The 22,708-nt window shown below is 49.6% G+C and overlaps 2 protein-coding genes across 14 annotated transcripts in view; one reads left to right on the top strand and one right to left on the bottom strand.

The window, feature by feature from the left end:
* ATG5 (autophagy related 5) overlaps positions 1 to 22,708 on the bottom strand; it is a 78,330-nt gene that overhangs the window by 10,015 nt on the left and 45,607 nt on the right. For 3 of the 13 annotated variants that reach the window (XM_078767657.1, XM_078767648.1, XM_078767649.1), the window contains 5 exons: positions 15,440 to 15,549; positions 12,979 to 13,106; positions 12,504 to 12,582; positions 11,803 to 11,989; positions 11,590 to 11,684 (listed from right to left, as the gene is read on the bottom strand). In XM_078767657.1, the coding sequence (XP_078623783.1) occupies positions 11,590 to 11,684; positions 11,803 to 11,989; positions 12,504 to 12,582; positions 12,979 to 13,106; positions 15,440 to 15,547 (597 nt within the window). In that variant the 5' untranslated portion in view covers positions 15,548 to 15,549. Of the gene's footprint in view, positions 1 to 11,589; positions 11,685 to 11,797; positions 11,990 to 12,503; positions 12,583 to 12,978; positions 13,107 to 15,439; positions 15,551 to 16,087; positions 16,376 to 18,313; positions 18,623 to 22,708 lie in introns of those variants that run through there. The other 10 variants (XM_078767652.1, XM_068105195.2, XM_068105196.2 and 7 more) reach the window with 8 other exon arrangements.
* SNX17 (sorting nexin 17) overlaps positions 1 to 22,708 on the top strand; it is a 73,933-nt gene that overhangs the window by 40,394 nt on the left and 10,831 nt on the right. The window lies entirely within an intron of this gene.

Raw genomic sequence — 22,708 nt, 5'->3', positions numbered from 1 at the left:
TGTGGGTGGGTGGGGGGTGGATATGTGGGGAGGGGGTGGTTGGTGTGTGCGTGTGGAGGAGGGGGGGGGGGGTTGGATGTGTGTGTGGAGGGGTGTGTGTGTTGGGGGTATGTGTGGGTGTGGGGGGGGGGGGGTGGATATGTGTGTATGTTGGGGGGGGGGGGGTTGCGGTGTGCGTGTGGAGGTGGGGGGGTTGGATGTGTGTGTGTGTGTATGCGTGGAGGGGGTGTGTGTGTGTGTATGTGTGGAGCGGTGTGGTGTGGGGGGGGGGAGGGGGAATGTATGTGTATGTGTGGGGGGGGGGGGTTGGTGTGTGGAGGTGTGTGTGTGTGTGTATATGTGTGGGGGTGTTTGTGTGTGGGTTTGGGGGGTTGGATATGTGGGGGGGTGGGGGGGTTGGGGTGTGCGTGTGGAGGAGGGGGGGTTGGATGTGTGTGTGTGTGTGTGTGTGTGTGTGGAGGGGTGTGCATGTGGAGGGAGGGCGAATGTGTGGATGTGCGTGTGTGTGGATGTCTGTGTGTGTGGGGGGGGGGGGGGGGTGGATATGTGGGGGGTGGGGGGGAGGGGTGTGGGGGTGTTTGTGTGTTGGGGGGGTGGATATGTGTGTATGGGGGAGGGGTGTGGGGGGGTGTTTGTGGGTGTGGGGCGGGGGTGTTTGTGGGGGGGGGGGGTGTTTGTGGGTGTGGGGGGGGGGGGTGTTTGTGGGTGTGGGGGGGGGTGTTTGTGGGTGTGGGGGGGTGTTTGTGGGTGTGGGGGGGTGTTTGTGGGTGTGGGGGGGTGTTTGTGGGTGTGGGGGGGGTGTTTGTGGGTGTGGGGGGGTGTTTGTGGGTGTGGGGGGTGTTTGTGGGTGTGGGGGGGTGTTTGTGGGTGTGGGGGGTGTTTGTGGGTGTGGGGGGGTGTTTGTGGGTGTGGGGGGTGTTTGTGGGTGTGGGTGTGGGGGGGTGTTTGTGGGTGTGGGGGGGGGGTGTTTGTGGGTGTGGGGGGGGGTGTTTGTGGGTGTGGGGGGGGGTGGATATGTGTGTATGTGGTGGGGGGGGTTGGGGTGTGCGTGTGGAGGGGGGGTTGGGGTTGGGGTGTGCGTGTGGAGGAGGGGGGGGGGTTGGATGTGTATGTGTATGTATGTGTGTGTGGGGGGGGGGGGGGATAGGGGTTGGATATGTGTGTATGTTGGGGGGGTGGGTTGGATATGTGTGTATGTTGGGGGGGGGGGGGTTTATTTATATAGTTTTTTTATTATTATTATTCTTCCACCCTATTTTGCACCTCCGAAAACTTCATAATTAATGTTCGCAGCAACCCCTGGTCGGATTGACAGGAAATTTTCATCAAATGATCGTCTCGTCTCCTGGAATTTTTTAATGCTAATTATGACGTCATAGGTCACGTGGTATGGGCGCCATCTTGTAAAACAAATTCAACTTTTCCCCTCTATCTCCGAAACGGCTCAATGGAAAAATTTGAGGAATGGCTCATTCTAAAGAACTCTTCAATGGGAACAAAAGGCATGTGTATCGAGTATATTAAAAATGCTAACGTTAAGAGGTTAAAATTAGTCAAACAAAAAAAATTCTCCCCCAAAAATGGGATTTTTTCCCCAGATGCTTAGTTAAAAAAAACTCAGATTGCAAAAAATTTCTTAGTCATACGTCACATGGTTCGGCCGCCATCTTGTTTTTCGTGAAAAAACACAAAAACCCCTTTTTCTCCGCAACGGCTGAACGGATCGAGCCCAAACTTGGCATGCATATTCGCATACCCACGTCGAACAAAAAAGTCAGTGAGCACGACGTCATCCGACACATGGTTTCAGAGTTATGACTGTTTAAAGCTCAAACTAGAAATGGTATCCCCTCCATAATCTGTGGAGATATCGAGTGGAAACTTTACACAAATGTTCCTCATGGGGGGATGTTTCAATGTTACTTGAGACGTTTCGATAAGTCACATGGTTTGGCCGCAATAAATAATGGAAGTTAAATTTTAAAAAGCTTGTAACTCTTGAACCACTGCATGGATCGACTTGAAATTTTAATGCAATGTAGCTCTCAATCGGAAGAAGTCTGCAAAATTTCAAGATGATTGGATGTACGGTCTCGAAGCTACAATTCTTTATTGTTGAAAGAAGAAGAAACGCAGCATTTTGTCCCGCCAGGGCGTGATCACTATCACACGATCTCCCACGGTCATTTGAACCTCAAATAAAATTATAATTGCAGATTTGTCAATAGAAGAGGTATATTAACAAATGAATCAAAGATTTGGTCAAATTCTGACTTTTTTTAACTCGATCGCATTTCACACAAAGTTGCGAGTTGCTAAAGCAACAGAAACGTCGTTTGGCTTCTCGGATAAAATAAATAATTCTGTCTCTGCAATTTCAGGTTAATTTTCTTTTAAAAATCGCTTTCTCTGCAATCAGTGCATGGGTTGACGTGTGGATGTGTGTGTGGGGGGGATGTGTGTGTGTGGGGGGGGGGGGGGGGGAAGGGGTTTGGTGTGTGTGTGTTAGGGATGGGGTGTGTGTGTGTGTTAGTTAGGGATGGGGTGTGTGTGTGTTAGGGGTGGGGGGGGGGGGGGGGGGAATGTGTGTGTGGGTGGGGGGGGGGGAATGTGTGGGTGGGGGGGGGGGGGAATGTGTGTGTGGGGGGGGGGGGGAGTGTGTGTGGGGGGGGGGGGAATGTGTGTGTGGGGGGGGGGAATGTGTGTGTGTGTGGGGGGGGAATGTGTGTGTGGGGGGGGGGGAATGTGTGTGTGGGGGGGGGGGGGGAATGTGTGTGTGGGGGGGGGGGAATGTGTGTGTGTGGGGGGTGTTTGTGTGTGTGTGTGTGGGGGGTGTTTGTGTGTGTGTGTGTGGGGGGTGTTTGTGTGTAGGGGGGGGTGTGTGTGTGTGGGTAGGTGGGGGTAGGGGGGATGTGGGTGGGGGTAGGGGGGATGTGTGTGTGTGTGTGTGTGTGTCGGGGTTGTATCCAAGGGGGTTGTGTCAAAGCACGTCCAATGAAAGTGGGGTTGTATCAAAAGTGGGGTTGTATCAAAAGTGGGGTTGTATCAAAAGTGGGGTTGTATCAAAAGTGGGGTTGTATCAAAAGTGGGGTTGTAGCAAAAGTGGGGTTGTAGCAAAAGTGGGGTTGCATCAAAAGTGGGGTTGTATCAAAAGTGGGTGCGAGTAAACTGCCAGCAGTTTTAAAGTGGCAGTTCTAGTTCAATTTAAAATTAAAAAAAGATTTTAAAGGTTGCAGAAAAAAAAATTCAGACGTTTACTGTCATTCATGCAGCGTCTTTTACACCACCTTATTCAACAAATTACATTAGTTCTTCATGCCTGCTCCTTCATGACATCCTTAAAAACAGTAAGGACCGAATTTATGAAAGGAACTTCGCGAGCGTCTTGCTAACACACGCCAAACCTTTAAACAGCGATAAACACCATTGCATGTGCACAACTAATCACCCGTCTAGATAGCAATTTACGAAGGGAGATCAACAGCCGATTACGTGTGCACGCCCAAGTTGGGATCCATTGCCTTTTCAACATTTTATTTTGTTCAGCACGCCATATAAGAGGTTTCATAACCAATTCACCTGAATGACTCCTCATTAGGCTCGCGTATGTCAATTTTTATTTCATGTGTTCCAACGACGGCAACATGTCGGAGAAGAAAAGGGGACAATTTTCCATTAGAGCAACGAATCGAAGTAATGAAGGTTTACTGAGGAACAATCCAGGGCTGGAGCAGTGACACGAGCGCAAAAAAACAAGTACAGATACATTCAAAGTACACCGCCCCCATGCCACATAATTAAATATCCTCCAGCGCAGCATTGCCGGGGCGCCTCGGCGCCCGGCAATACCGCCGTGCAGCTCAGAGACTGTATTGTGTGAGAGAGGTGTGCAATAATTGATTGGTGAATTGCATAATTAAAATCAACAAATGATCATAAAATACAGACTTGGCATTTAATATGGAATATTTTTTTTGTGGGGGTGAACTTACTTTTCAAGATGTCTTAGAACCAAAAGTTCATTGGAATTATGTTGAAATTCTTCTAGATTTTGTTAATGTGACCTTTAAAAGAAACAAAAACCACATTTGACATTTCTAAACAAATAAATTGATCCTTGAAAGTGATGTAAACTGATATCGAACTCAATTCATGGACAGTACTGTGTTAAACTTCTGTACGTTTTCCAGAAGTATCTCTTTATTTTGCACATTAGCCAAATTTTTTTTTAACAAAAACAAAAGTTAAATTATGACTGGGATTACGGACAGTAAAATTACAGTTCAGTACTTAGTGTAACCCCCACGAGCATTCAGGAGAGCACGTACACGTTGAAGCATGCTGTTCACGAGATTTGCCAAGGTTTGGACAGGAATCGCTTGCCATGCAGTGACAATAGCCTGCTGCAATTCACGCACAGAGGTCGGCTCCTGGTCCAAGTGGTCGATTTGACGCGTTAATTCTGCCCACGAGTTCTCTATCGGATTCATATCAGGGGACATGGCAGGCCACTCCATATGCTCTACACCACGGTCAGCAAGAAAGAGTTGGATCATGCGAGCACGATTGTCATCTTGGAAGACAAAGTTTCCTCGAAAGGCTGCACGAGCAAATGGAAGCAATGTTTCTTCCAGAATGGCCCTGTACTTGAACTGGTTCAGGTTTCAATTCAGAACAACTAAGTCAGTTTTGCCCCCTGCATGAAAAGCAGCCCAAACGGTCACCCCACCACCTCCAGCTTGGACTCTTGGCACTATACAATCTTTGTTGTACGCTTCCTGCAGTTGTCTGTGCAATCGGACGCGGCCATCTTGACGATAGACCAGAAATCTCGACTCGTCACTGAAGATTACGTGATTCCAGTGTCCTGGCTGCCATTGACGGTGCTCTCTGGCCCACTGCAATCGGCGCTGGTGGTGTTGTCTGGTCAGGCGTGGCTTTCTCAGGGGATGCCTGGCACAATAGCCTGCTTGAACCAGTCGTTGGTTGACTAGCCTTCTGGATACAGGCACATTTGTCAGTTTCAGCTACTCAGCCCGAAGCCGATTAGCTGACTTGGTACGGCCATTGCGGACTAACCGGTGCAGCTGGCGATCATCCCTCCTTGTGGTTCTGCGGGGATGTCCTGGCCTCGGTATTGGAGTAGGGACACCCCTCTGAGCATTTCGTTTCAGGATCTTTGACACCTGACCTTGAGTGATGCCATACTGCCGAGCAATAGCACGCTCTTTCATGCCATAATTTCGTAAAGCCACCACTCCATGACAAACAGCATTGTCGAGTTGACGGACCATCTCCAGAGGAAGCGGCAATAACTTTGAGACGTGCAGCAGTTGTTTTCCACTAATACAGAATGCAACAACCCTTGTATACCCGACTGTGAAGATAATCGTCAAATGCACCTGTCCGTACATTTTGCCACGCCACCTGTGATATAATCCTGTTGTTGACTTCATGCTGCGACAGACAATCAGTGACATGGTTCTTTTAACAAATAAATCATCAAAGTGTAAAAGAAACTCACCAGATTGAAATACTGAGTTAAGAAAGTAAACCCAAGTCAAGAAAAAAAAAATATTCCATATTAAATGCCAAGTCTGTATTTTCTTAATCAATTGGCTAATGGCATACCTAAACCACGAGTGCTTCATCCGAAGCTGTAACTTTTTGAAAATTAATTGAATGTCATTAATCAAAAAAAGCAAATAATTAATTGATTAATCAATAAATCAAAAATATCCTTTATAGCCACATCACTTGGTCACTGTCGTGTCCAAATATCAGCTTCCTAGCTCAAATGGTGTCTGAGATATTGCCCAAATGAGACAAACAACAAACAACAGGCATTTTAAGGCCATTTTCCCTGCAAGAGCGGGGGTTAGCCTTGCGGTCCCCATGACAATTTCTCCATTTTGCCCTATTTTCTGCATCTCCCCTTGTTAACCCCCTTGCCCGCATTTCTTCTTCGACCATCTTTAGCCAAGTCTTTCTCGGTCTTCCCCGTCCTCTACTTCCTTCTACATTCATTTCCATCACTCTTCTCAACCAGTCACTTTCATCCTTCCTCAACACATGACCAAACCATCTCAAACTGTTTCTCTTCACAGCATCCATCACAGGCTCCACTCCCATCATCTTTCGCAATTCATCATTTGTCTTCCTCTCTCTCAACGATACTCCACACATCCACCGAACCATTCGCATTTCCACCCTTTCCAGCCTCCGTTGCTGCTCTACGTTCATTACCCATGTCTCGCTCCCATAAATCATAACACTTCTCACACATGCAGCATACACCTTTCCCTTCAGCTTCAATGACACTCCCCTCCTCGTCAGCACGCCACTCAGTTCCCGAAACTTCTTCCATGCACATCTCACTCGAGCAACCGTTGCCGAGTCTGATCCACCTTCTCCATTCAGCATGTCTCTGAGGTAACAAAATGTTTTCACACCTTCCAGCTTCACGCCGTCTCCAAGATCCAACTCAACATTTCCTCCATCTGCAGCTCCCTCTGTGCACACTTTACACTTGAATGTAGCAGCCACACTGGTTAATGACCCTCTCAAACCACTACATTTTTGATGAACCCACTCAGCGCACATTGTACATTGAATGGAATTCACTCCGACACCCTTCCTGCACACAGCACACGGCCACTTCCCAGTTCTTTCCACCTCACGACATGCTTTTCCACTTGCCATCACCTTCGTTTTTCCGATATTCACCTTCAGACCTTTTGTCTCCATACATTCCTTCCACTTGTTCATCTTCTCCTTCAGTCCATCCATACTTTCTGCAATCAACACCAGATCATCTGCATACAACAACTCCCACAGTAAACCCTCCTTTACGTTCTGAGCCAGCACCTCCATCGCAGCTACAAATAGTAGTGGACTTAGTACCGACCCCCGATACACTCCCACCTTCACCTCAAACTCACCACTGTTCCCGTCCTTTGTCCTTACAACTGTGCGCGCTCTTTTGTACATTGCCATCACTACTCTGTTCAACCATTCTTCCATACCTAACTTCCTCAATGCCCATGTCACTACTTCACGTGGAACCCTATCAAATGCTTTCTCCAGGTCAATAAACCCAAAAAACAACTTCTTACTCTTCTCCATGTACTTCTGCAACTGCCTCACAATAAAAAGCGCATCTGTCTTTCCTCTTCCTGGCATAAATCCAAACTGCATTTCGTCGATCTTCACTTTCTTCCTTATCCTCCTCTCCAACACCCTTTCCAATACCTTAATTCCATGCTCCAATAACTTTATCGCTCGATACGAGCCACAGTCCAGAGGGTCACCTTTCCCCTTGTATAGAGGGACGAGGGTACTCAGTTCCCAATCCACTGGAATGCGGCCTTCTTTCACCACCAGATTGCAGATCTCTGTTATTCTCTTCACACCCCAATTTCCCGCTGCCTTCAACATATCTCCCACAACTCCCGTCGGCCCTCCCGCTTTTCTACTCTTCTGGGTTACTCAACTGGGTTACTCTCTATGTTGCCATCCCATTCATTCTCTGCATTCAACAGTATTTCCATATATGTCTTCCATCTTTCTTTAATTCCATCTGGGTCTACAACGATTTGTCCCACTTCATCCTTCAAGCAACTCACCCCCATCACATCACACCTCTCTTTCGCTATCTGTTTTGCAATCCTGAATACAGCTCTCTTCCAAATCCAAGTGTTCTCCGAACATTTTCCTCCATGCCTCCTGCGCGTTTGCTGCCTCTTTCTTTGCAGCCTTCTTGGCTGCCTTATAACTTTCATGCTCTGCCTTTTCTGCCCCCATACCCTGTGCCTTCTGCCACTCCTTGAACTTCCTCCTCTTCTCGTCAATCTTCTTTCCAACTTCATCATCCCACCACCATGTTGCCGAGTGCCTCGGTGGTCCTTTTGTCCATCCACATATCTCACCAACGGCTCCCAACAGACTATCTTTCATTGACATCCAACCACTTTCAAGCTCAACCACATCATCCTCTACCATACTCAGCCTCTCTTTTAATGCCTCCCTCACTGTCACCTCTTTCAACCTCCACACCTTCATTCTCGGTTGATACTTCACCCGCCGAGGTCTCCTCGCACCTTTCACCCTTATGTCACAGACAACCAAGTAGTGCTGTGAAACAGCCTCCTCCCCCGGGATCACCTTTGTGTCCCGGAGGTGCCCCCTATCTCGCCTACGCATCAGCAGGTAGTCAACGGTTGTCGTCGACCCACCTGACGTGTATGTAACAAGCTTATGATCCTCTTTCTGGAACTGAGTATTACAAATCAACAAATCAGCTCTATCAGCAAACTCCAAAATCCTTTCACCTTCTCCATTTCTCACACCATATCCGTAACACCCATGAACTTCCTCAAAACCGTCCATACTCCTTCCCACATGTCCATTTAGGTCTCCTCCTACCACAACAACTTCCTCATCTTTCACATTTTCCATCATCTTCTCTATTGCACACCAGAACTTGTCCTTCTCTTCATCGCTCCAACCAACCTGTGGAGCATATCCCGAGATGACATTCACCAAGAGCTTTCCAATCATCATTTTCACCATCATCAACCTTTCACTCACTCTAGTCACACTCACCACACTGTCTACAAACTCCTCAGAAAACAGGACACCAAAACCATTCATGCCTTCTGGGCACCTTTGCCACACAAACTTGTATTTCTGTCCCTGCCTACCCTTCACCATTCTCACACCACTTCTCTTCCATCTCGTCTAGTCTCCTGCACACAACACATATGTCCACTCTTCTTCTGACCAATACTTCCACCACTTCTCCTGATCTCCCTGTCATTGTCCCTACATTCCATGTCCCAAACCTCAGAAACCGATCTCCACGTGAGGCATCAGACGTTTCGTCGTCATAAATGGAGTGATTTCCACCCTTGCTTCGATCGGGTTCCCCATCTTGAGTTTTGACAAGAGGGAGTGGGGTCCCCTACGGGGTACTTCGGGCTGTACCCTGCCAATATGTAGTTGTATTTGTCATGGTTCTCTTTTTGAGGCAATGTTTTTATGGCCGGATGCCCTTCCTGACGCCAACCCTTTTAGTCGCCTACTTCGACACGCAGGGATACGGTGTACCTATTCTAAACCGGGATACACACCGGGTATTGCCCAGATGAGAGAGAAAATAAATAAATGACTAATAAAAACCACCTTTAGAGGCCATTTTCCCCCGCAAAGCGGGGGTTGGCCTTTTTCGGGCACCGTGGTTATTGTTGTTTTTGTTGGTCCCCTTTTTGAAGCAATGTTTTACGGCCGGATGCCCCTCCTGCCGCCAACCCTGTTTGTCGCCTTTTATGACAAACAGGGAACAGTGAACTGGTACTCAATTAGCCGACCTCGGAAGGATGACAGGCTGAGTCAACCCCCCTGGCGTTAATTCAGCGATTGACCGGGATTCGAACCCAGGATCCTAGAATCCTAAGTTTAATGACTAATAATGTTAAATAAATGTTAATATAATGTTAATAACGTTATAATAATGTTAAATGTTAATAAATGTATGTTTGTTAATGTTAATGTAATTAATAAATGTATGTTAAATGTTAATGTAAATAAATGTTAATAATGTTAAAATAATAAAATGTTAATAATGTTAAATGACTAATAATGAAAAGAAATAAATAGTAATCATAAAAAAAAAAAATCAATTGGCTAATAGAATACTTAAACCACCACCATTTCATCCGAATCTGTAACTTTAAAAAAAAAAAAGTCCTTAATCGAATAATTAAATAATTAATCGATTAATCAATAAATCAAAAATAGCCTTTACAGCAAAATCACTTGGTCATTGGCATGTCCAAATATTAGAAGAGAAAGGAAATATATAAGTACTTAATTAATCGATAATACTTAAGTAACTCATCAATAAATTGATTGATCAAAAAACAAAAAAATACCGTTTTTGACACACTAAATTACTCACTATTGTGCCTCAGAGAACTCAACGAGGATGAAGATTAAGGCAAATGCACACAAATTTGATGTCGTACTTCTCCAGAGGATTGCATTTATCCTCGAAGATTCTCGATGCACGTCGGCGAACTGCCCTATTCCTATCCTTTGCTGCCTCCTCATGAGCTAAATGAAGCACTTCTAATGCAACCATATTCACTGTCCCATGGAAACTACCAATTAAAGACATTATATCCTTCCTTCTCTCACGGATTTTGTACATTCGGGCCTAAGTTTCCTGTTTGGAATAATTTTCAATTCTGTTTGACTGCCAAATTCTGTTTGACTGCGAAATTCAAATGCCAAATTCTGTTTGACTGCGAAATTCAAATGCCAAATTCTGTTTGACTGCGAAATTCAAATGCCAAATTCTGTTTGACTGCCAAATTCAAATACCAAATTCTGTTTGACTGCCAAATTCAAATGCCAAATTCTGTTTGACTGCCAAATTCAAATGCCAAATTCTGTTTGACTGCCCTGCTCTCAAATGTTGTGTTTGTGTGCTTCCCCCTCTCTCCCCATCTTGTCTACCGCTACCCTTATTATATACTTTGTGTCTGTTTGATTTTTTTGTGTGATAAATGTTAGCTTTCGCGAGCCTCGATCCTGTATACAAAAAAACAAAAATAGGCAGACAGAGTGAAAAAAAAACTATAGGCAGAAAAACCAATTATTTCGCTCCTCTCTGCATGCACGATCGGGTGGAGGAGGAATTCAGAGCCAAAGTACCGCTGCTAAACTGCACGTTTGTTTTCTGATTCATGTTCAAAATATAACATTCAATTTAAATCGAGTTGTTCCTCGATCATAGACTGAGACAAAATTAACCAATTACTTAACCCCGCTTTTCGGTTCGCATGCTCAGGGTATCAACCTTTTAATGACCTATGTGTGGTGTCAAGAAAGTTGTTATCCACGTGTCAAGCACTTTCCTTTATCTGGACAGAACGTTTTCACACGTCGTGGTGCGACAGGATGCTGAGTGCACATAGCCAGTAATATGTCTCCACGTATCCCAGGTGCAATTCCACTTCAGAACTAGAGAGGTTCCAGGGAACCTGAACTCAACTGGTCTATATCAATATGGTTAGAATATGCATAATAGAACCACAAACTATATAGTTTATATGTGCTAAAAAGATATGACAAAAATTGATTTTTCAATATGGCCACCCTGCCGCGCCCATTTTTGGGCGTGCAACGCCTAAAGGCAATCCCAAACTAGTTTTTGTCTTAAAGATGCTGCATAACAAGTTTCATCAAATTTAATCAATATTTGTGACTTTTAGAGCGTAGACGTCGAATTGTTTACAGACGACAGACAGACAGACGGACGACGGACACTGGGTGTCGATAAAAACTCAGCTGGACATAGTCCAGTTGAGTTTAAAATGTTGATGAAATTTGAAATAAAACCAAAGTAAGATCGGTGACACAATGGGAGCACAGCCACAGATTTTAGTTGCATTGACAACACGTACACAGGTTTACCCCAAAATGAATGATCCCGCAGTATCCGTGATAGTTTCGGGCAACAGCCTCATTTGCACAATGCTGCAATAATTGGTGACGACTCAGAATGGGAAATGATTCTTGGCCTACCTGGTACAGTCTGAACGGGATGTGCCTGAAGGCGGTCTCCTCAGGTGGGACGTCCATTAGCTTGCGATTCACTGCCCAGAACTGTTCAAACTTATCTGCACGAGTAGTCCGGGAGAAGCAAAAGGTTGTTTATCAACCACGACGATCTCACATGCACAAATCCTCTTCCCCCTCAACCTCCACCCCCGAAAAGAAGGTAAAGAAAAACCTTGCCATTGCTCAATCCGAGCCAAATTTGCCGATGCTCCTTTCGTTGAAGCTCAGACATGACTCCGGTACACCCACGACGGCCGGCACCACCCCTGTGTTTTATGCTGTCTGCTTCCTTCAGCGTAGACATGAGCTGCGTTTCGATCTCTTCCTTGGAAGAACGAAGTAACAGCTCATCTTGAGGGTATCCCTGAAATCCAAAGCCCAAACGTTAGAGTCTTCAAGGCAATCCCAAAACTCATGGCCTACACGGAGACCCGTGACTTAAGATGACCTGACCGAATTATACGGCATCATGCATCCTTCTACATAACCCTGGTGTTGGGCTAGCGGCTAGGGTGCCGGCTTAGGATCCTAGGATCCTGGGTTCGAATCCCGGTCGATCGCTGAATTAACGCCAGGGGGGTTGACTCAGCCTGTCATCCTTCCGAGGTCGGCTAATTGAGTACCAGTTCACTGGTAATTCCCTGTTTGTCGTTAAAGGCGGCAAAAAGGGTTGGCGTCAGGAAGGGCATCCGGCCGTAAAACATTGCTTCAAAAAGGGGACCGAAAAACAACAACAACCACGGTTCCCGAAAAAGGCCAACCCCCGCTTGCGGGGAAAAATGGCCTCTAAAGGTGGTCTTTTTTTTTATGCATCCTTCTACATCCCATGGCGAGTACTTCAATCTCCGATAAAGCTACTTTGCACTCTCCATACACACCTTGAAATGTACGGTTATGTTCCATGGAAGGGAAGAATTGGTGGCATAAAGATCGAATAACAAACCAACTGGGTAGTGCCTGAAACAGAAATGGGAAGAAGAAGAAGAAAAAACAAAAACCATCAAACTGTGAGCTCGTGAGCAAATGTTCCCCAAACACCTCGGGGTTTCTTCGATGGCAGATGTTTTCATAACGGTTGAAAAATTATGAATTCACTTTTCAGCCTAACCCTGCTGTGATGGAAAATTGGCAATCACCTGTCTCTACACCTGAGTCAAGATCAATGACACAACTTTCCAATCGGACATCGATCGAGTTTCCAGTCAAACCTCATCAATTGAAAAAGATAAAATCCAGTTGGGGTGCAAAATGGGAATCGAACAATTCACCTCGGTGATATTCATTTTGCATCCGAAACAATACGACAAACTTTTTTTATTTATTTATTTATCCGAAACAATACGACAAACGTACCATTTAAGCGGCGTTCCCTCAAAGTCGAACCAAACGTCGCCAGCATCCTCGGCTTTCAACGCCTTGTGGAAATGCCGCAGCACTTTGTCTGTTACCAGAGGTAAGTAGCTTACCCTTGGTAAGAGCACCTGGTGGAGGAATCGAGGAGACAAGATATTACCAACAAATCCAAACACTACGCCTTTTCCCAAACATGTCTGGGCTGATAAATAAAAACGATGAGAAGAATGAGGGAAGGAATCCTAATGAACATCATCACCTTGAGCCACAAATGCTCGTATCCATTTTTTTTGGACAACCTGATGGTCATCCAAATCTGCCGAATCCATGTTAAATGCTGTCGTGAAACTTCACGTCCCCGTTCATCTGTTTATACGACTAGGTCCGCCTAGTGGTCGAGCCGAAGGCCTCAAGTGTCACCAACAGTGATGTATGATGCAATGACAAAAAAGGTGGGCGGATCAAAACATTATTCTTTGGTAGTGCGTATTTCGGTGATGCAGGTAGAATTTACCATAACGCTATTTTGCCTATACATTGAAGTCTGACATTCTGGGCCCTGTGCTTTTTCTGGTCTTCATCAATGATCTCTTCACTCTCTGCAGACCTGGACAAAATCACAGACTGGTCAAACCAGTGGAACATGTCTTTCAATCCTGACAAATCTCACATTCTCACTTTGTCTCCGAAAAGACAGTCTGGACAACCCTCCCATCTACGAAAAGACATATCCCACTCCTACCTGCAATCTCAACAATCCTCTCCAAGAAGTTCTGTCACTCAAGCTTTTGGGTCTCACTATCTGCCATGATCTTTCTGGGGAAACCACATTTCCAAGCTGGCCTCCAAAGCCAGTCGCCGAATGGGCATCCTCCGTCGTGTGAAGTCCTTCCTTGGCACACCTGAGCTCCTCACCACATACAAAGCTTTCATCCGCAGCTTGATGGAATACTGCTCTCCCCTTTGGGCTGGTACTCCTGCCTCACACCTAGCTCGGCTTCACGCTGTGGAAACCAAAGCTTTCAGAATCATTGGAATCTCCCGCGATGAAGCTGATTCTGAGAGCCTTTCACTCGCTCACTGCAGGCAGGTTGGTGGTCTTTGTCTTCTACCGACTCCTCTCCGGCCTTGCTCCCCTAGCTCTCTGTGCTCTGTCCCCAAAATATTCCTACAGGTCGCACAAAATCTGTCAGCAACCCTCTTATGGTGAAACTGTCAAAATCAAGACTCGCTGCTCACCTTCACTCTTTTATTCCCCTTTTCTCCCACCTCTGGAACAAACTCCCACACTCTCTTCAATCCCACTCCTCCATCCAGGTCTTTAGAACAGCTGTTCACCCCCATTTCTTATCCTGCCCCATCCAAAGCCTTGATCTATTCTACCCCCATTAATACACCCTAAATGCACCTTTTTCAAATTCCATTTTCTTTCCTGCAATCCCCTGCAGTGTCCATCTTGTTTATCCCGTGTGCCCCGCCCCAGCCCTCTCCCTTCCACAAATCTCCCGATGTCCCTGTTCTCTACTGTTGTGCTTCCCTCTCCCTCCCGCTCCCTTTCTTACATGTTGTATGTGTTCGCTCTTACACGAGCCTCAACTTAGTGTTCAAAAAAAAAATGTTATGAGGAGTATGTCGGGGTGGTCTGTGTGGTTTATTCTTTTTTTCCCCAAAATTTGAACCATGGTGCAAGAAATAAGTACCACTCTAATGAACAAATCATGTCATGTTCACAAATCTTGTGCGGGACGTAAGGTAGGTTTGACCCAAATCTTTCATAAACACACTTGTCAGGCCTCAACTGAAGGTCATTGGGGCAGGAATTTGTAATTTGTTCAGGGTTCCTTTGATAACTCACCGACTCTTTGCGAAAGACACCGTGTGATGCAATGCCCTACCTGCAAATAACCAATCCGACAATTTAATAGTTGGGTAAGGAATCAAAACCAGACTAGACGGCTTTAACGTAAGTGCGATACCTCTGCACCAGAATGTTGGAAACTCGGGCTCAGATCTCATATACTGTCCATTGTGTACTAAATTGACATGGAAAAGAACAAGTGTGCATGAAAGGTATACTGATGTCTCCTAATATCCTTGTCCTCCATGAATCTTATGCCCAAGCTCCACCATAAATCTGGCGTCAAATCTTTTTATAACTACCCCATCCTGGGCATCTTTATTTTTGACACGGCATCTAGTTACGACGTCACGGCCCCCGTCTCCCAATGAACCAGCTTTACTGTTAAAATGGCATTGATGTAAATGTTTCTCGACGCCATATTTTCTCGACGACACTTCATTATTATTTCCGTACAATTGAGTTTTGTAGGTGCCTGACAGTAGCTGGTGTGGAGAACGAATCAAAACGTGTGATGATCATGGTTTTGTACACGTACGTTATTCGCGTGTACAAGCGGCATTAACAACCAATCATCTCCCAACATCTCGGGCAGGTTCGTACATAGTAAGGTTCGAGGTCGTGATCAGCGGTTTCTTCAGGCGCGAGTGTGAAGCGAGCCGGGACCCGACCTGCCCAAACAGCTCTCAGTATGTCTCGCTCCTCTGCCATGGCTGCACACGCACGGAGACAAATGTACATCTCATTCATTGGCACCACAACACGACAACTGTGTGTTCACTTTGTGACACACTGAGGTGGTTCAAATCCCACCTGAGATCAATCATCTTCAAAATAATTATTTTTTTCTAATGTTGGGAACCAATAGACCCATAATCACGTGTTTCGTTCTTGTGCTGAAGTAACGATGGTGGCTAAGTTATGACACGTCACAGAAAGAGTGGAGCTTTGTTCAACAAAAACAACATCAAGCCTGTACAAATCCAGACAGTCTGGTGATTATCACCGGTTTACTATAAAATTATATATATTTAAAAAACCAAGGTGAATTCCTTACTTCCGCGGTTACACCGCTTCAATCCATCAACTTTCCATTCAGACATTGGGATTAAAGTGTTATGGTTATATTCACTATATTATTATTGATATTACAAAAACGATACTACTGAAACGATACCACTGCATTAAGAAACCTGGGTTTAATTTGTCCGAAGCGGACAGAGAGTCATAACGCCTAAGACCTTTACGTACCGTATTGTTGGAAGAGACGCAATGCCGATGCTTTCAATATTTGATGGTCATTTTAACAATCGGTTTGTTTGTGTTTCACACTGAATGAAAAACGTAAAGGAAGAGCATGGCGATTGTGATATATGACAGGTTCGACGATATGTTTGGCTTGAACGACATAGAAATCAAAATGGCGGAGTGTGGAGCGTTAGCTGCAGCACCGCCGTAATGACATCAGACTTAATCACATCACCCTGTCATGTGACCAGATTCTCAGCTCTGATTGGTATACGTTTGAGGGGACATACATACAGATGGACAAACACTGTTCTAAACGGCTCTGCTGGATGGGCTACACCGTAAAAAATTTCCCCAATTCTTGGATAATTTTTTGTTTGTTTAATTGCTCTGTTGTGGGTGTAGGGAAGTGTGTAGGAGGCACATCCTTAGTGGGTGTAGGGAAGTGTGCAGAAGGCCCATTCCTTAGTGGGTGTAGGGAAGTGTGCAGGAGGCCCATTCCTTAGTGGGTGCAGGGAAGTGTGCAGGAGGCACATTCCTTAGTGGGTGCAGGGAAGTGTGCAGGAGGCACATTCCTTAGTGGGTGCAGGGAAGTGTGCAGGAGGCACATTCCTTAGTGGGTGTATGGAAGTGTGTAGGAGGCACATTCCTTAGTGGGTGCAGGGAAGTGTGTAGGAGGCACATTTCTTAGTGGGTGCAGTGAAGTGTGCAGGAGGCCCATTCCTTAGTGGGTGTAGGTTAGTGTGCAGGAGGCCCATTCCTTAGTGGGTGTATGGAAGTGTGTAGGAGGCCCATTCTTTAGTGGGTGCAGGGAAGTGTGTAGGAGGCCCATTCCTTAGTGGGTGTAGCCATAGGGAAGTGTGCAGGAGGCCCATTCCTTAGTGGGTGTAGGGAAGTGTGTAGGAGGCACATCCTTAGTGGGTGTAGGGAAGTGTGCAGAAGGAACATTCCTTAGTGGGTGCAGGGAAGTGTGCAGAAGGAACATTCCTTAGTGGGTGCAGGGAAGTGTGCAGGAGGCACATTCCTTAGTGGGTGCAGGGAAGTGTGTAGGAGGCACATTTCTTAGTGGGTGCAGTGAAGTGTGCAGGAGGCCCATTCCTTAGTGGGTGTAGGTTAGTGTGCAGGAGGCCCATTCCTTAGTGGGTGTATGGAAGTGTGTAGGAGGCCCATTCTTTAGTGGGTGCAGGGAAGTGTGTAGGAGGCCCATTCCTTAGTGAGTGTAGCCATAGGGAAGTGTGCAGGAGGCCCATTCCTTAGTGGGTGTAGGGAAGTGTGTAGGAGGCCCATTCCTTTAGTGAGTGCAGGGAAGTGTGTAGGAGGCCCATTCCTTAGTGGGTGTAGCCATAGGGAAGTGTGCAGGAGGCCCATTCCTTAGTGGGTGTAGGGAAGTGTGTAGGAGGCCCATTCCTTTAGTGAGTGCAGGGAAGTGTGTAGGAGGCCCATTCCTTAGTGGGTGTCGGGAAGTGTGCAGGAGGCCTATTCCTTAGTGGGTGCAGGAGGCCCATTCCTTAGTGGGTGTAGCCGTAGGGAAGTGTGTGGGACCCCATTCCTTAGTGGGTGTAGGGATGTGTGTAGGAGGCCCATTCCTTAGTGGATGTACGGAGGTGTGCAGGAGGCCCATTCCTTAGTGGATGTACGGAGGTGTGCAGGAGGCCCATTACTTAGTGGGTGTAGGGAAGTGTGCAGGAGGGACATTCCTTAGTGGGTGTATGGAAGTGTGTGGGACCCCATTCCTCAGTGGGTGTAGGTAAGTGTGCAGGAGGCCCATTCCTTCATGGGTGTAGGGATGTGTGCAGGAGGCCCATTCCTTAGTGGGTGTAGGGAAGTGTGCAGGAGGCCCATTCCTTAGTGGGTGTAGGGATGTGTGCAGGAGGCCCATTCCTTAGTGGGTGTAGGGATGTGTGCAGGAGGCCCATTCCTTAGTGGGTGTAGGGAAGTGTGCAGGAGGCCCATTCCTTAGTGGGTGTAGGGAAGTGTGCAGGAGGCCCATTCCTTAGTGGGTGTAGGGAAGTGTGCAGGAGGCCCATTCCTTAGTGGGTGTAGGGAAGTGTGCAGGAGGCCCATTCCTTAGTGGGTGTAGGGAAGTGTGTACGCCCCCACAATAAAATAGACTGCGCGACATGCAAGGTACCCCTGTAACCTGTTAGCAGTGAATAAACAGAGAGTACACAAGGATTCAGCGAGTCCGTCTCCACCAACTCAGTGTAATCCCAGAGTTGTACGACGTACCAGTGGCAGTAATGTATGCAAAGCACCGATGTGTAGCTCAGGAGTACAAACCCCGAGTATAGACGGCGATGTCGTTCACGTAGAGGAAGTCTGTTAAGGACCCAGAGTATTCAAGAAGTTGAATTAAATTTAAACTGTACCACGTACTGTATCAAGGATCGCACGATCCGTTTAGAACTCACACGTCGCAGCGCACCATGTACTACTGCATCAACTCCAGCGCACTACCGGACCGGAGTCGGACTCACCTGACGTCACTTCCGTGAGATGTTGTTTTTTGTCATTATGTACTTCTCTTTAGGTCGGTGCTTACCTGAGTGATTTCCGTGCAGATTGCAGTGTGTATTCTTTCCTCATCATTTTCTGCATAACCTGTTCATCATGACGTTGTAATCCCGGTCCATATGATTATTACACGCAGAGACGGAAGCTGAAACGTATCCCGCCCTATTTCCTCAAATTCCTTTTCGAATATGTCGTGACGTCATTAACAGCGCTTTTTGACTCCTGCAGTGATTTTTCGAGATGTTTGTGATTAAAACTGAGCACGTTCTGCGGGTCTCTCGTCGTGTGCCGGACGCTCGTGAGTTCCTTTTCCGGTCATTTCTCTGTTTACAAGGGGCCAAAATAAAAGGAGGGAGGGTTTTGAGGAGCAAGGGAGTTTATGGCATAACGTAATGCAGGAGCATACAAGGCAGGAGAGGGAGTGGGCTGTCCCGTGCACTGTGCACTCCCCTTCCCTTTTATTGACATGTAGAGAGTTCTGTTGAGTGATGAAAGTGAGGGACAGAGTACGGTAATTCAAAATGAAGCTGATTGTCGATATTTATATTGTTTATATGACACTGGCATCAGAGGTGCAGGTATCACTGTATGTGTATGTACCTGGATTCCACGATATAGTCCATCGACCAGATATTGTAGGCGGTACCAAATAACTTTGACACACGTGATGAAGGACACTAATGAAGTGCGCGGTGCTACGCGCGCGACTTGCTACCAAGGAGGAAGCGGACAACGCGGTAAGTTTATTGTTCTTTATTAAAAGAGTTCACTGTAGCACTGGCGCGCTCCGGGCTGCGCGCCCGGTGTATATCCTGAGGCCACGCCTACCCCTCGGCGTGGCCGCCGCCCACTTGGTGCGCGGAATGATGTCACCACGCCAGTGAGCTTCCGTGTCCGCCACACGCGCCCCCCCCAGAATTCCCGCGCACCTGGAGGGCCAGTTTGCGGGGCAAACGGATGACCCGGCCGAAGCGCCCTCTGGCTACCGGCGGCGTCCGGGGTGCAGAGATGCCAGGTGGGATGCCCCCGGCTGTAGCCGGGATGGGTGCCGGACCGGGGGGCGGCGTGCCTGCGGTGCTGGGCGGTGCCGGGGGTCCGCCCGCAGGGGGGCGGCCCCGACGCGGGGGCCGAGCCACCGGCGGTGGGTGGTCCACGTCGAGGTGGGCCGGCTTGAGGCGGTCTATGGAGACCCGGTCAGGAGTGCCGCCGATGTCCAGGGTGAAATATATTTCACCCCGTTCTCCAGCACGCGGAAAGGCCCTTCGTACGAGGGCCGCAGTGGTGTCCGGTGGGCGTCGTGCCGGACGAAGACGTACTCTGCGGTGCGAAGCTCCGGGGCGACGTGTGTAGGAGGGTGCCCGTGGTGCGCCGTCGGCACCGGGGCGAACCTCCAGGCGGTCTCCTGCAGCGCAGAACGCTCCTGCGCCGCGGACCATGGTGCCGTGGGGTCGGGGAGGAACTCACCCGGCACCCGCAGCAGTTGTCCAAAAACCAACTCCACCGCGGAGGCGCGCAGATCGTCCTTGGGCGCCGTCCGGAGGCCCAGCAGGACCCAGGGGAGCCTGTCGACCCAGCCACCGTCGCGGAGGGTGGCCCGGAGCACGGCCTTCAAGGAGCGGTGGAAGCGCTCGCACAGGCCGTTGGCCTGGGGGTGGTAGGCCGTGGTTCGGTGCAGCTGGACCCCGAGCCCCCGCGCGACCGCCCCCCAGAGCTCCGAGGTGAACTGGGGGCCGCGGTCGGACGAGATGTCCGAGGGGGCGCCGAACCGGGCGACCCAGGTGGCAATGAACGCCTGTGCGACGTCCGCCGCCGTCGTCGTCGCCAAAGGCATGGCCTCCGGCCACCGGGTGGTGCGGTCCACCATGGTGAGGACATGGGTGAAACCCCGCGAGGGGGGCAGAGGTCCCACCAGGTCCACGTGAACGTGGTCGAACCGACGTTCCGGCACCGTAAACGGGGCCAAGGGGGCCTGGGTGTGTCGGTGCACCTTTGCGCGCTGGCACGCGAGGCACGTCCTGGTCCAGCCGCGGACGGCCTTCCGGAGGCCATGGCAGACAAACTTGTCGGCGACCAACCTCTGGGAGGCCTTCGTGCCCGGGTGGGACAGGCCGTGGATGGCGTCAAAAACCTGGCGCTGCCAGCCTGCGGGCACGATGGGGCGAGGCCGCCCGAGGGAGACGTCGCAAACGAGGGCCGTGCCCGCGCCGTCGAAGGGCACCTTGGTGACGCGGAGGCCCGTGACGGCGGTCCGCAGGGCCTGGACCCCGGGGTCGGCGGCCTGGTCCGCCGCCATCCGGGCATAGTCGATGCCAAGGTGGACTGCGTGGGCGACGGCCCGGGAAAGGCAATCGGCCACCAGGTTGTCCTTTCCCGCGACGTGCCGGATGTCCGTCATGTACTCGGACACGGCCGCGAGGTGACGCTGTTGCCGGCCCGACCACGGCTCGGCGACCTTGCCCATCGCGAAAACCAGCGGCTTGTGGTCGACGAAGGCCGTGAACGCATGGCCCTCGAGCAGATGGCGGAAGTGCCTGACCGCCAGGTGAAGCCCAAGCAACTCGCGGTCGAAGGTGCTGTAACGGCGTTCGGGCGGGCGAAGCTGCCGGCTGAAGAACGCCAGCGGTTTCCAGGCACCACGCACCCATTGCTCGTACACCGCGCCCACCGCGTAGTCCGAGGCGTCGGAGGTGAGGGCGATCGGTGCATCGAGCGCCGGGTGCGCGAGCATGGTGGCGTTGGCCAAGGCGAGCTTCGCGCCCGAGAACGCCGCGTCCATCTGCTCGGTCCAGGTAACGTCACCTTTGCCCGGCTTCCCTCGAAGGGCCTCGTGTAAGGGGCGCAGGAGCTGGGTGATGCGGGGCAGGAACCGATGGTAAAAGTTTACCATGCCCAGGAACTCCTGGAGCCCCTTGATCGTGCGGGGGCACGGAAACCCCTTCACCGCTTCCACCTTGGCCAGTAGGGGGACGGCCCCGTGCCTGGTGACGCGGTGCCCCAAAAAGTCGATGCTGGTGACGCCGAACCGGCACTTGGCGGGGTTCACGATCAGGCCGTGCTGGCCCAGACGTTCGAAGAGCGTGCGGAGGTGGTGAAGGTGCTCTTCGCGGGACACGCTGGCGACGAGGATGTCGTCCAGGTAGACGTACAAAAAATCCAAGCCACGCAAGACGCTGTCCATTAGGCGCTGGAACGCCTGAGCCGCATTTTTCAAACCGAAGGGCATCCGAAGAAATTCGAAAAGCCCGAACGGCGTGATGACAGCCGTCTTCGGGATGTCCTCCGGCCTGACAGGAACCTGATGGTAGCCGCGCACGAGGTCCACCTTTGAAAAGAAGGACATCCCCGCCAACCGGGCGGAGAAGTCCTGTATGTGGGGGACGGGGTAGCGGTCGGGGGTGGTGGCGTCGTTGAGGCGCCGGTAGTCCCCGCACGGTCGCCATCCCCCGCCGGGCTTGGGCACGATGTGGAGCGGGGACGCCCACGCGCTCTCGGAGCGCCGCACGATGCCGAGCCGCTCCAGCGTAGCGAATTCCGCTTTCGCTACCGCGAGCTTCGTCGGCTCGAGGCGGCGTGCCCGGGCATAGACTGGTGGTCCGGCGGTGGGGATGTGGTGTTCCACCCCGTGCTTGACGGTCCCTGCCGAGAAGGTGGGCCTCGTGAGGGCCGGGAAACCCGCGAGGAGGCGGGCGAATTCGTCCGCTGCCGGAAGCGTACAGATGAACCTGGCCGGAACGGAACCGCTCAGCAAGCCGCTCGATGAGCCGCTCTGTGAGCTGCTCAACGAGCTGGGCAGCGCGCACGCGAGCGAGCTGAACGTCTCAGCCTGGACAAGCCTTCTGCGCTTTACATCGACCAGTAATCCATTAGCACATAAGAAGTCCGCGCCGAGCAGTGCCATGGGCACGTCGGCCGTAACGAACGACCAACGGAAAACCTGCCCTCCGAACCGCAGAGAGAGAGACACCGTTTTCCGTATGTGCGTATAGACGTACCATTGGCCGCAAGCAGCGCGGGACCTCGGCCCGCGGTGTGCTTGTCGGACGTACCGGCAGGAACGACACTCACCTGCGCCCCCGTGTCGCACAGGTAACGGTGCCCGGACAAGGTGTC

This window comes from Myxine glutinosa, chromosome 13 (assembly GCF_964187855.1).
Source record: "Myxine glutinosa chromosome 13, kmMyxGlut1.1, whole genome shotgun sequence".
In the NCBI taxonomy this organism is placed as follows: Eukaryota; Metazoa; Chordata; class Myxini; order Myxiniformes; family Myxinidae; genus Myxine; species Myxine glutinosa.
Note: the sequence above shows the minus strand (reverse complement) of the source record. Positions and strands in the feature narration are given on the sequence as shown.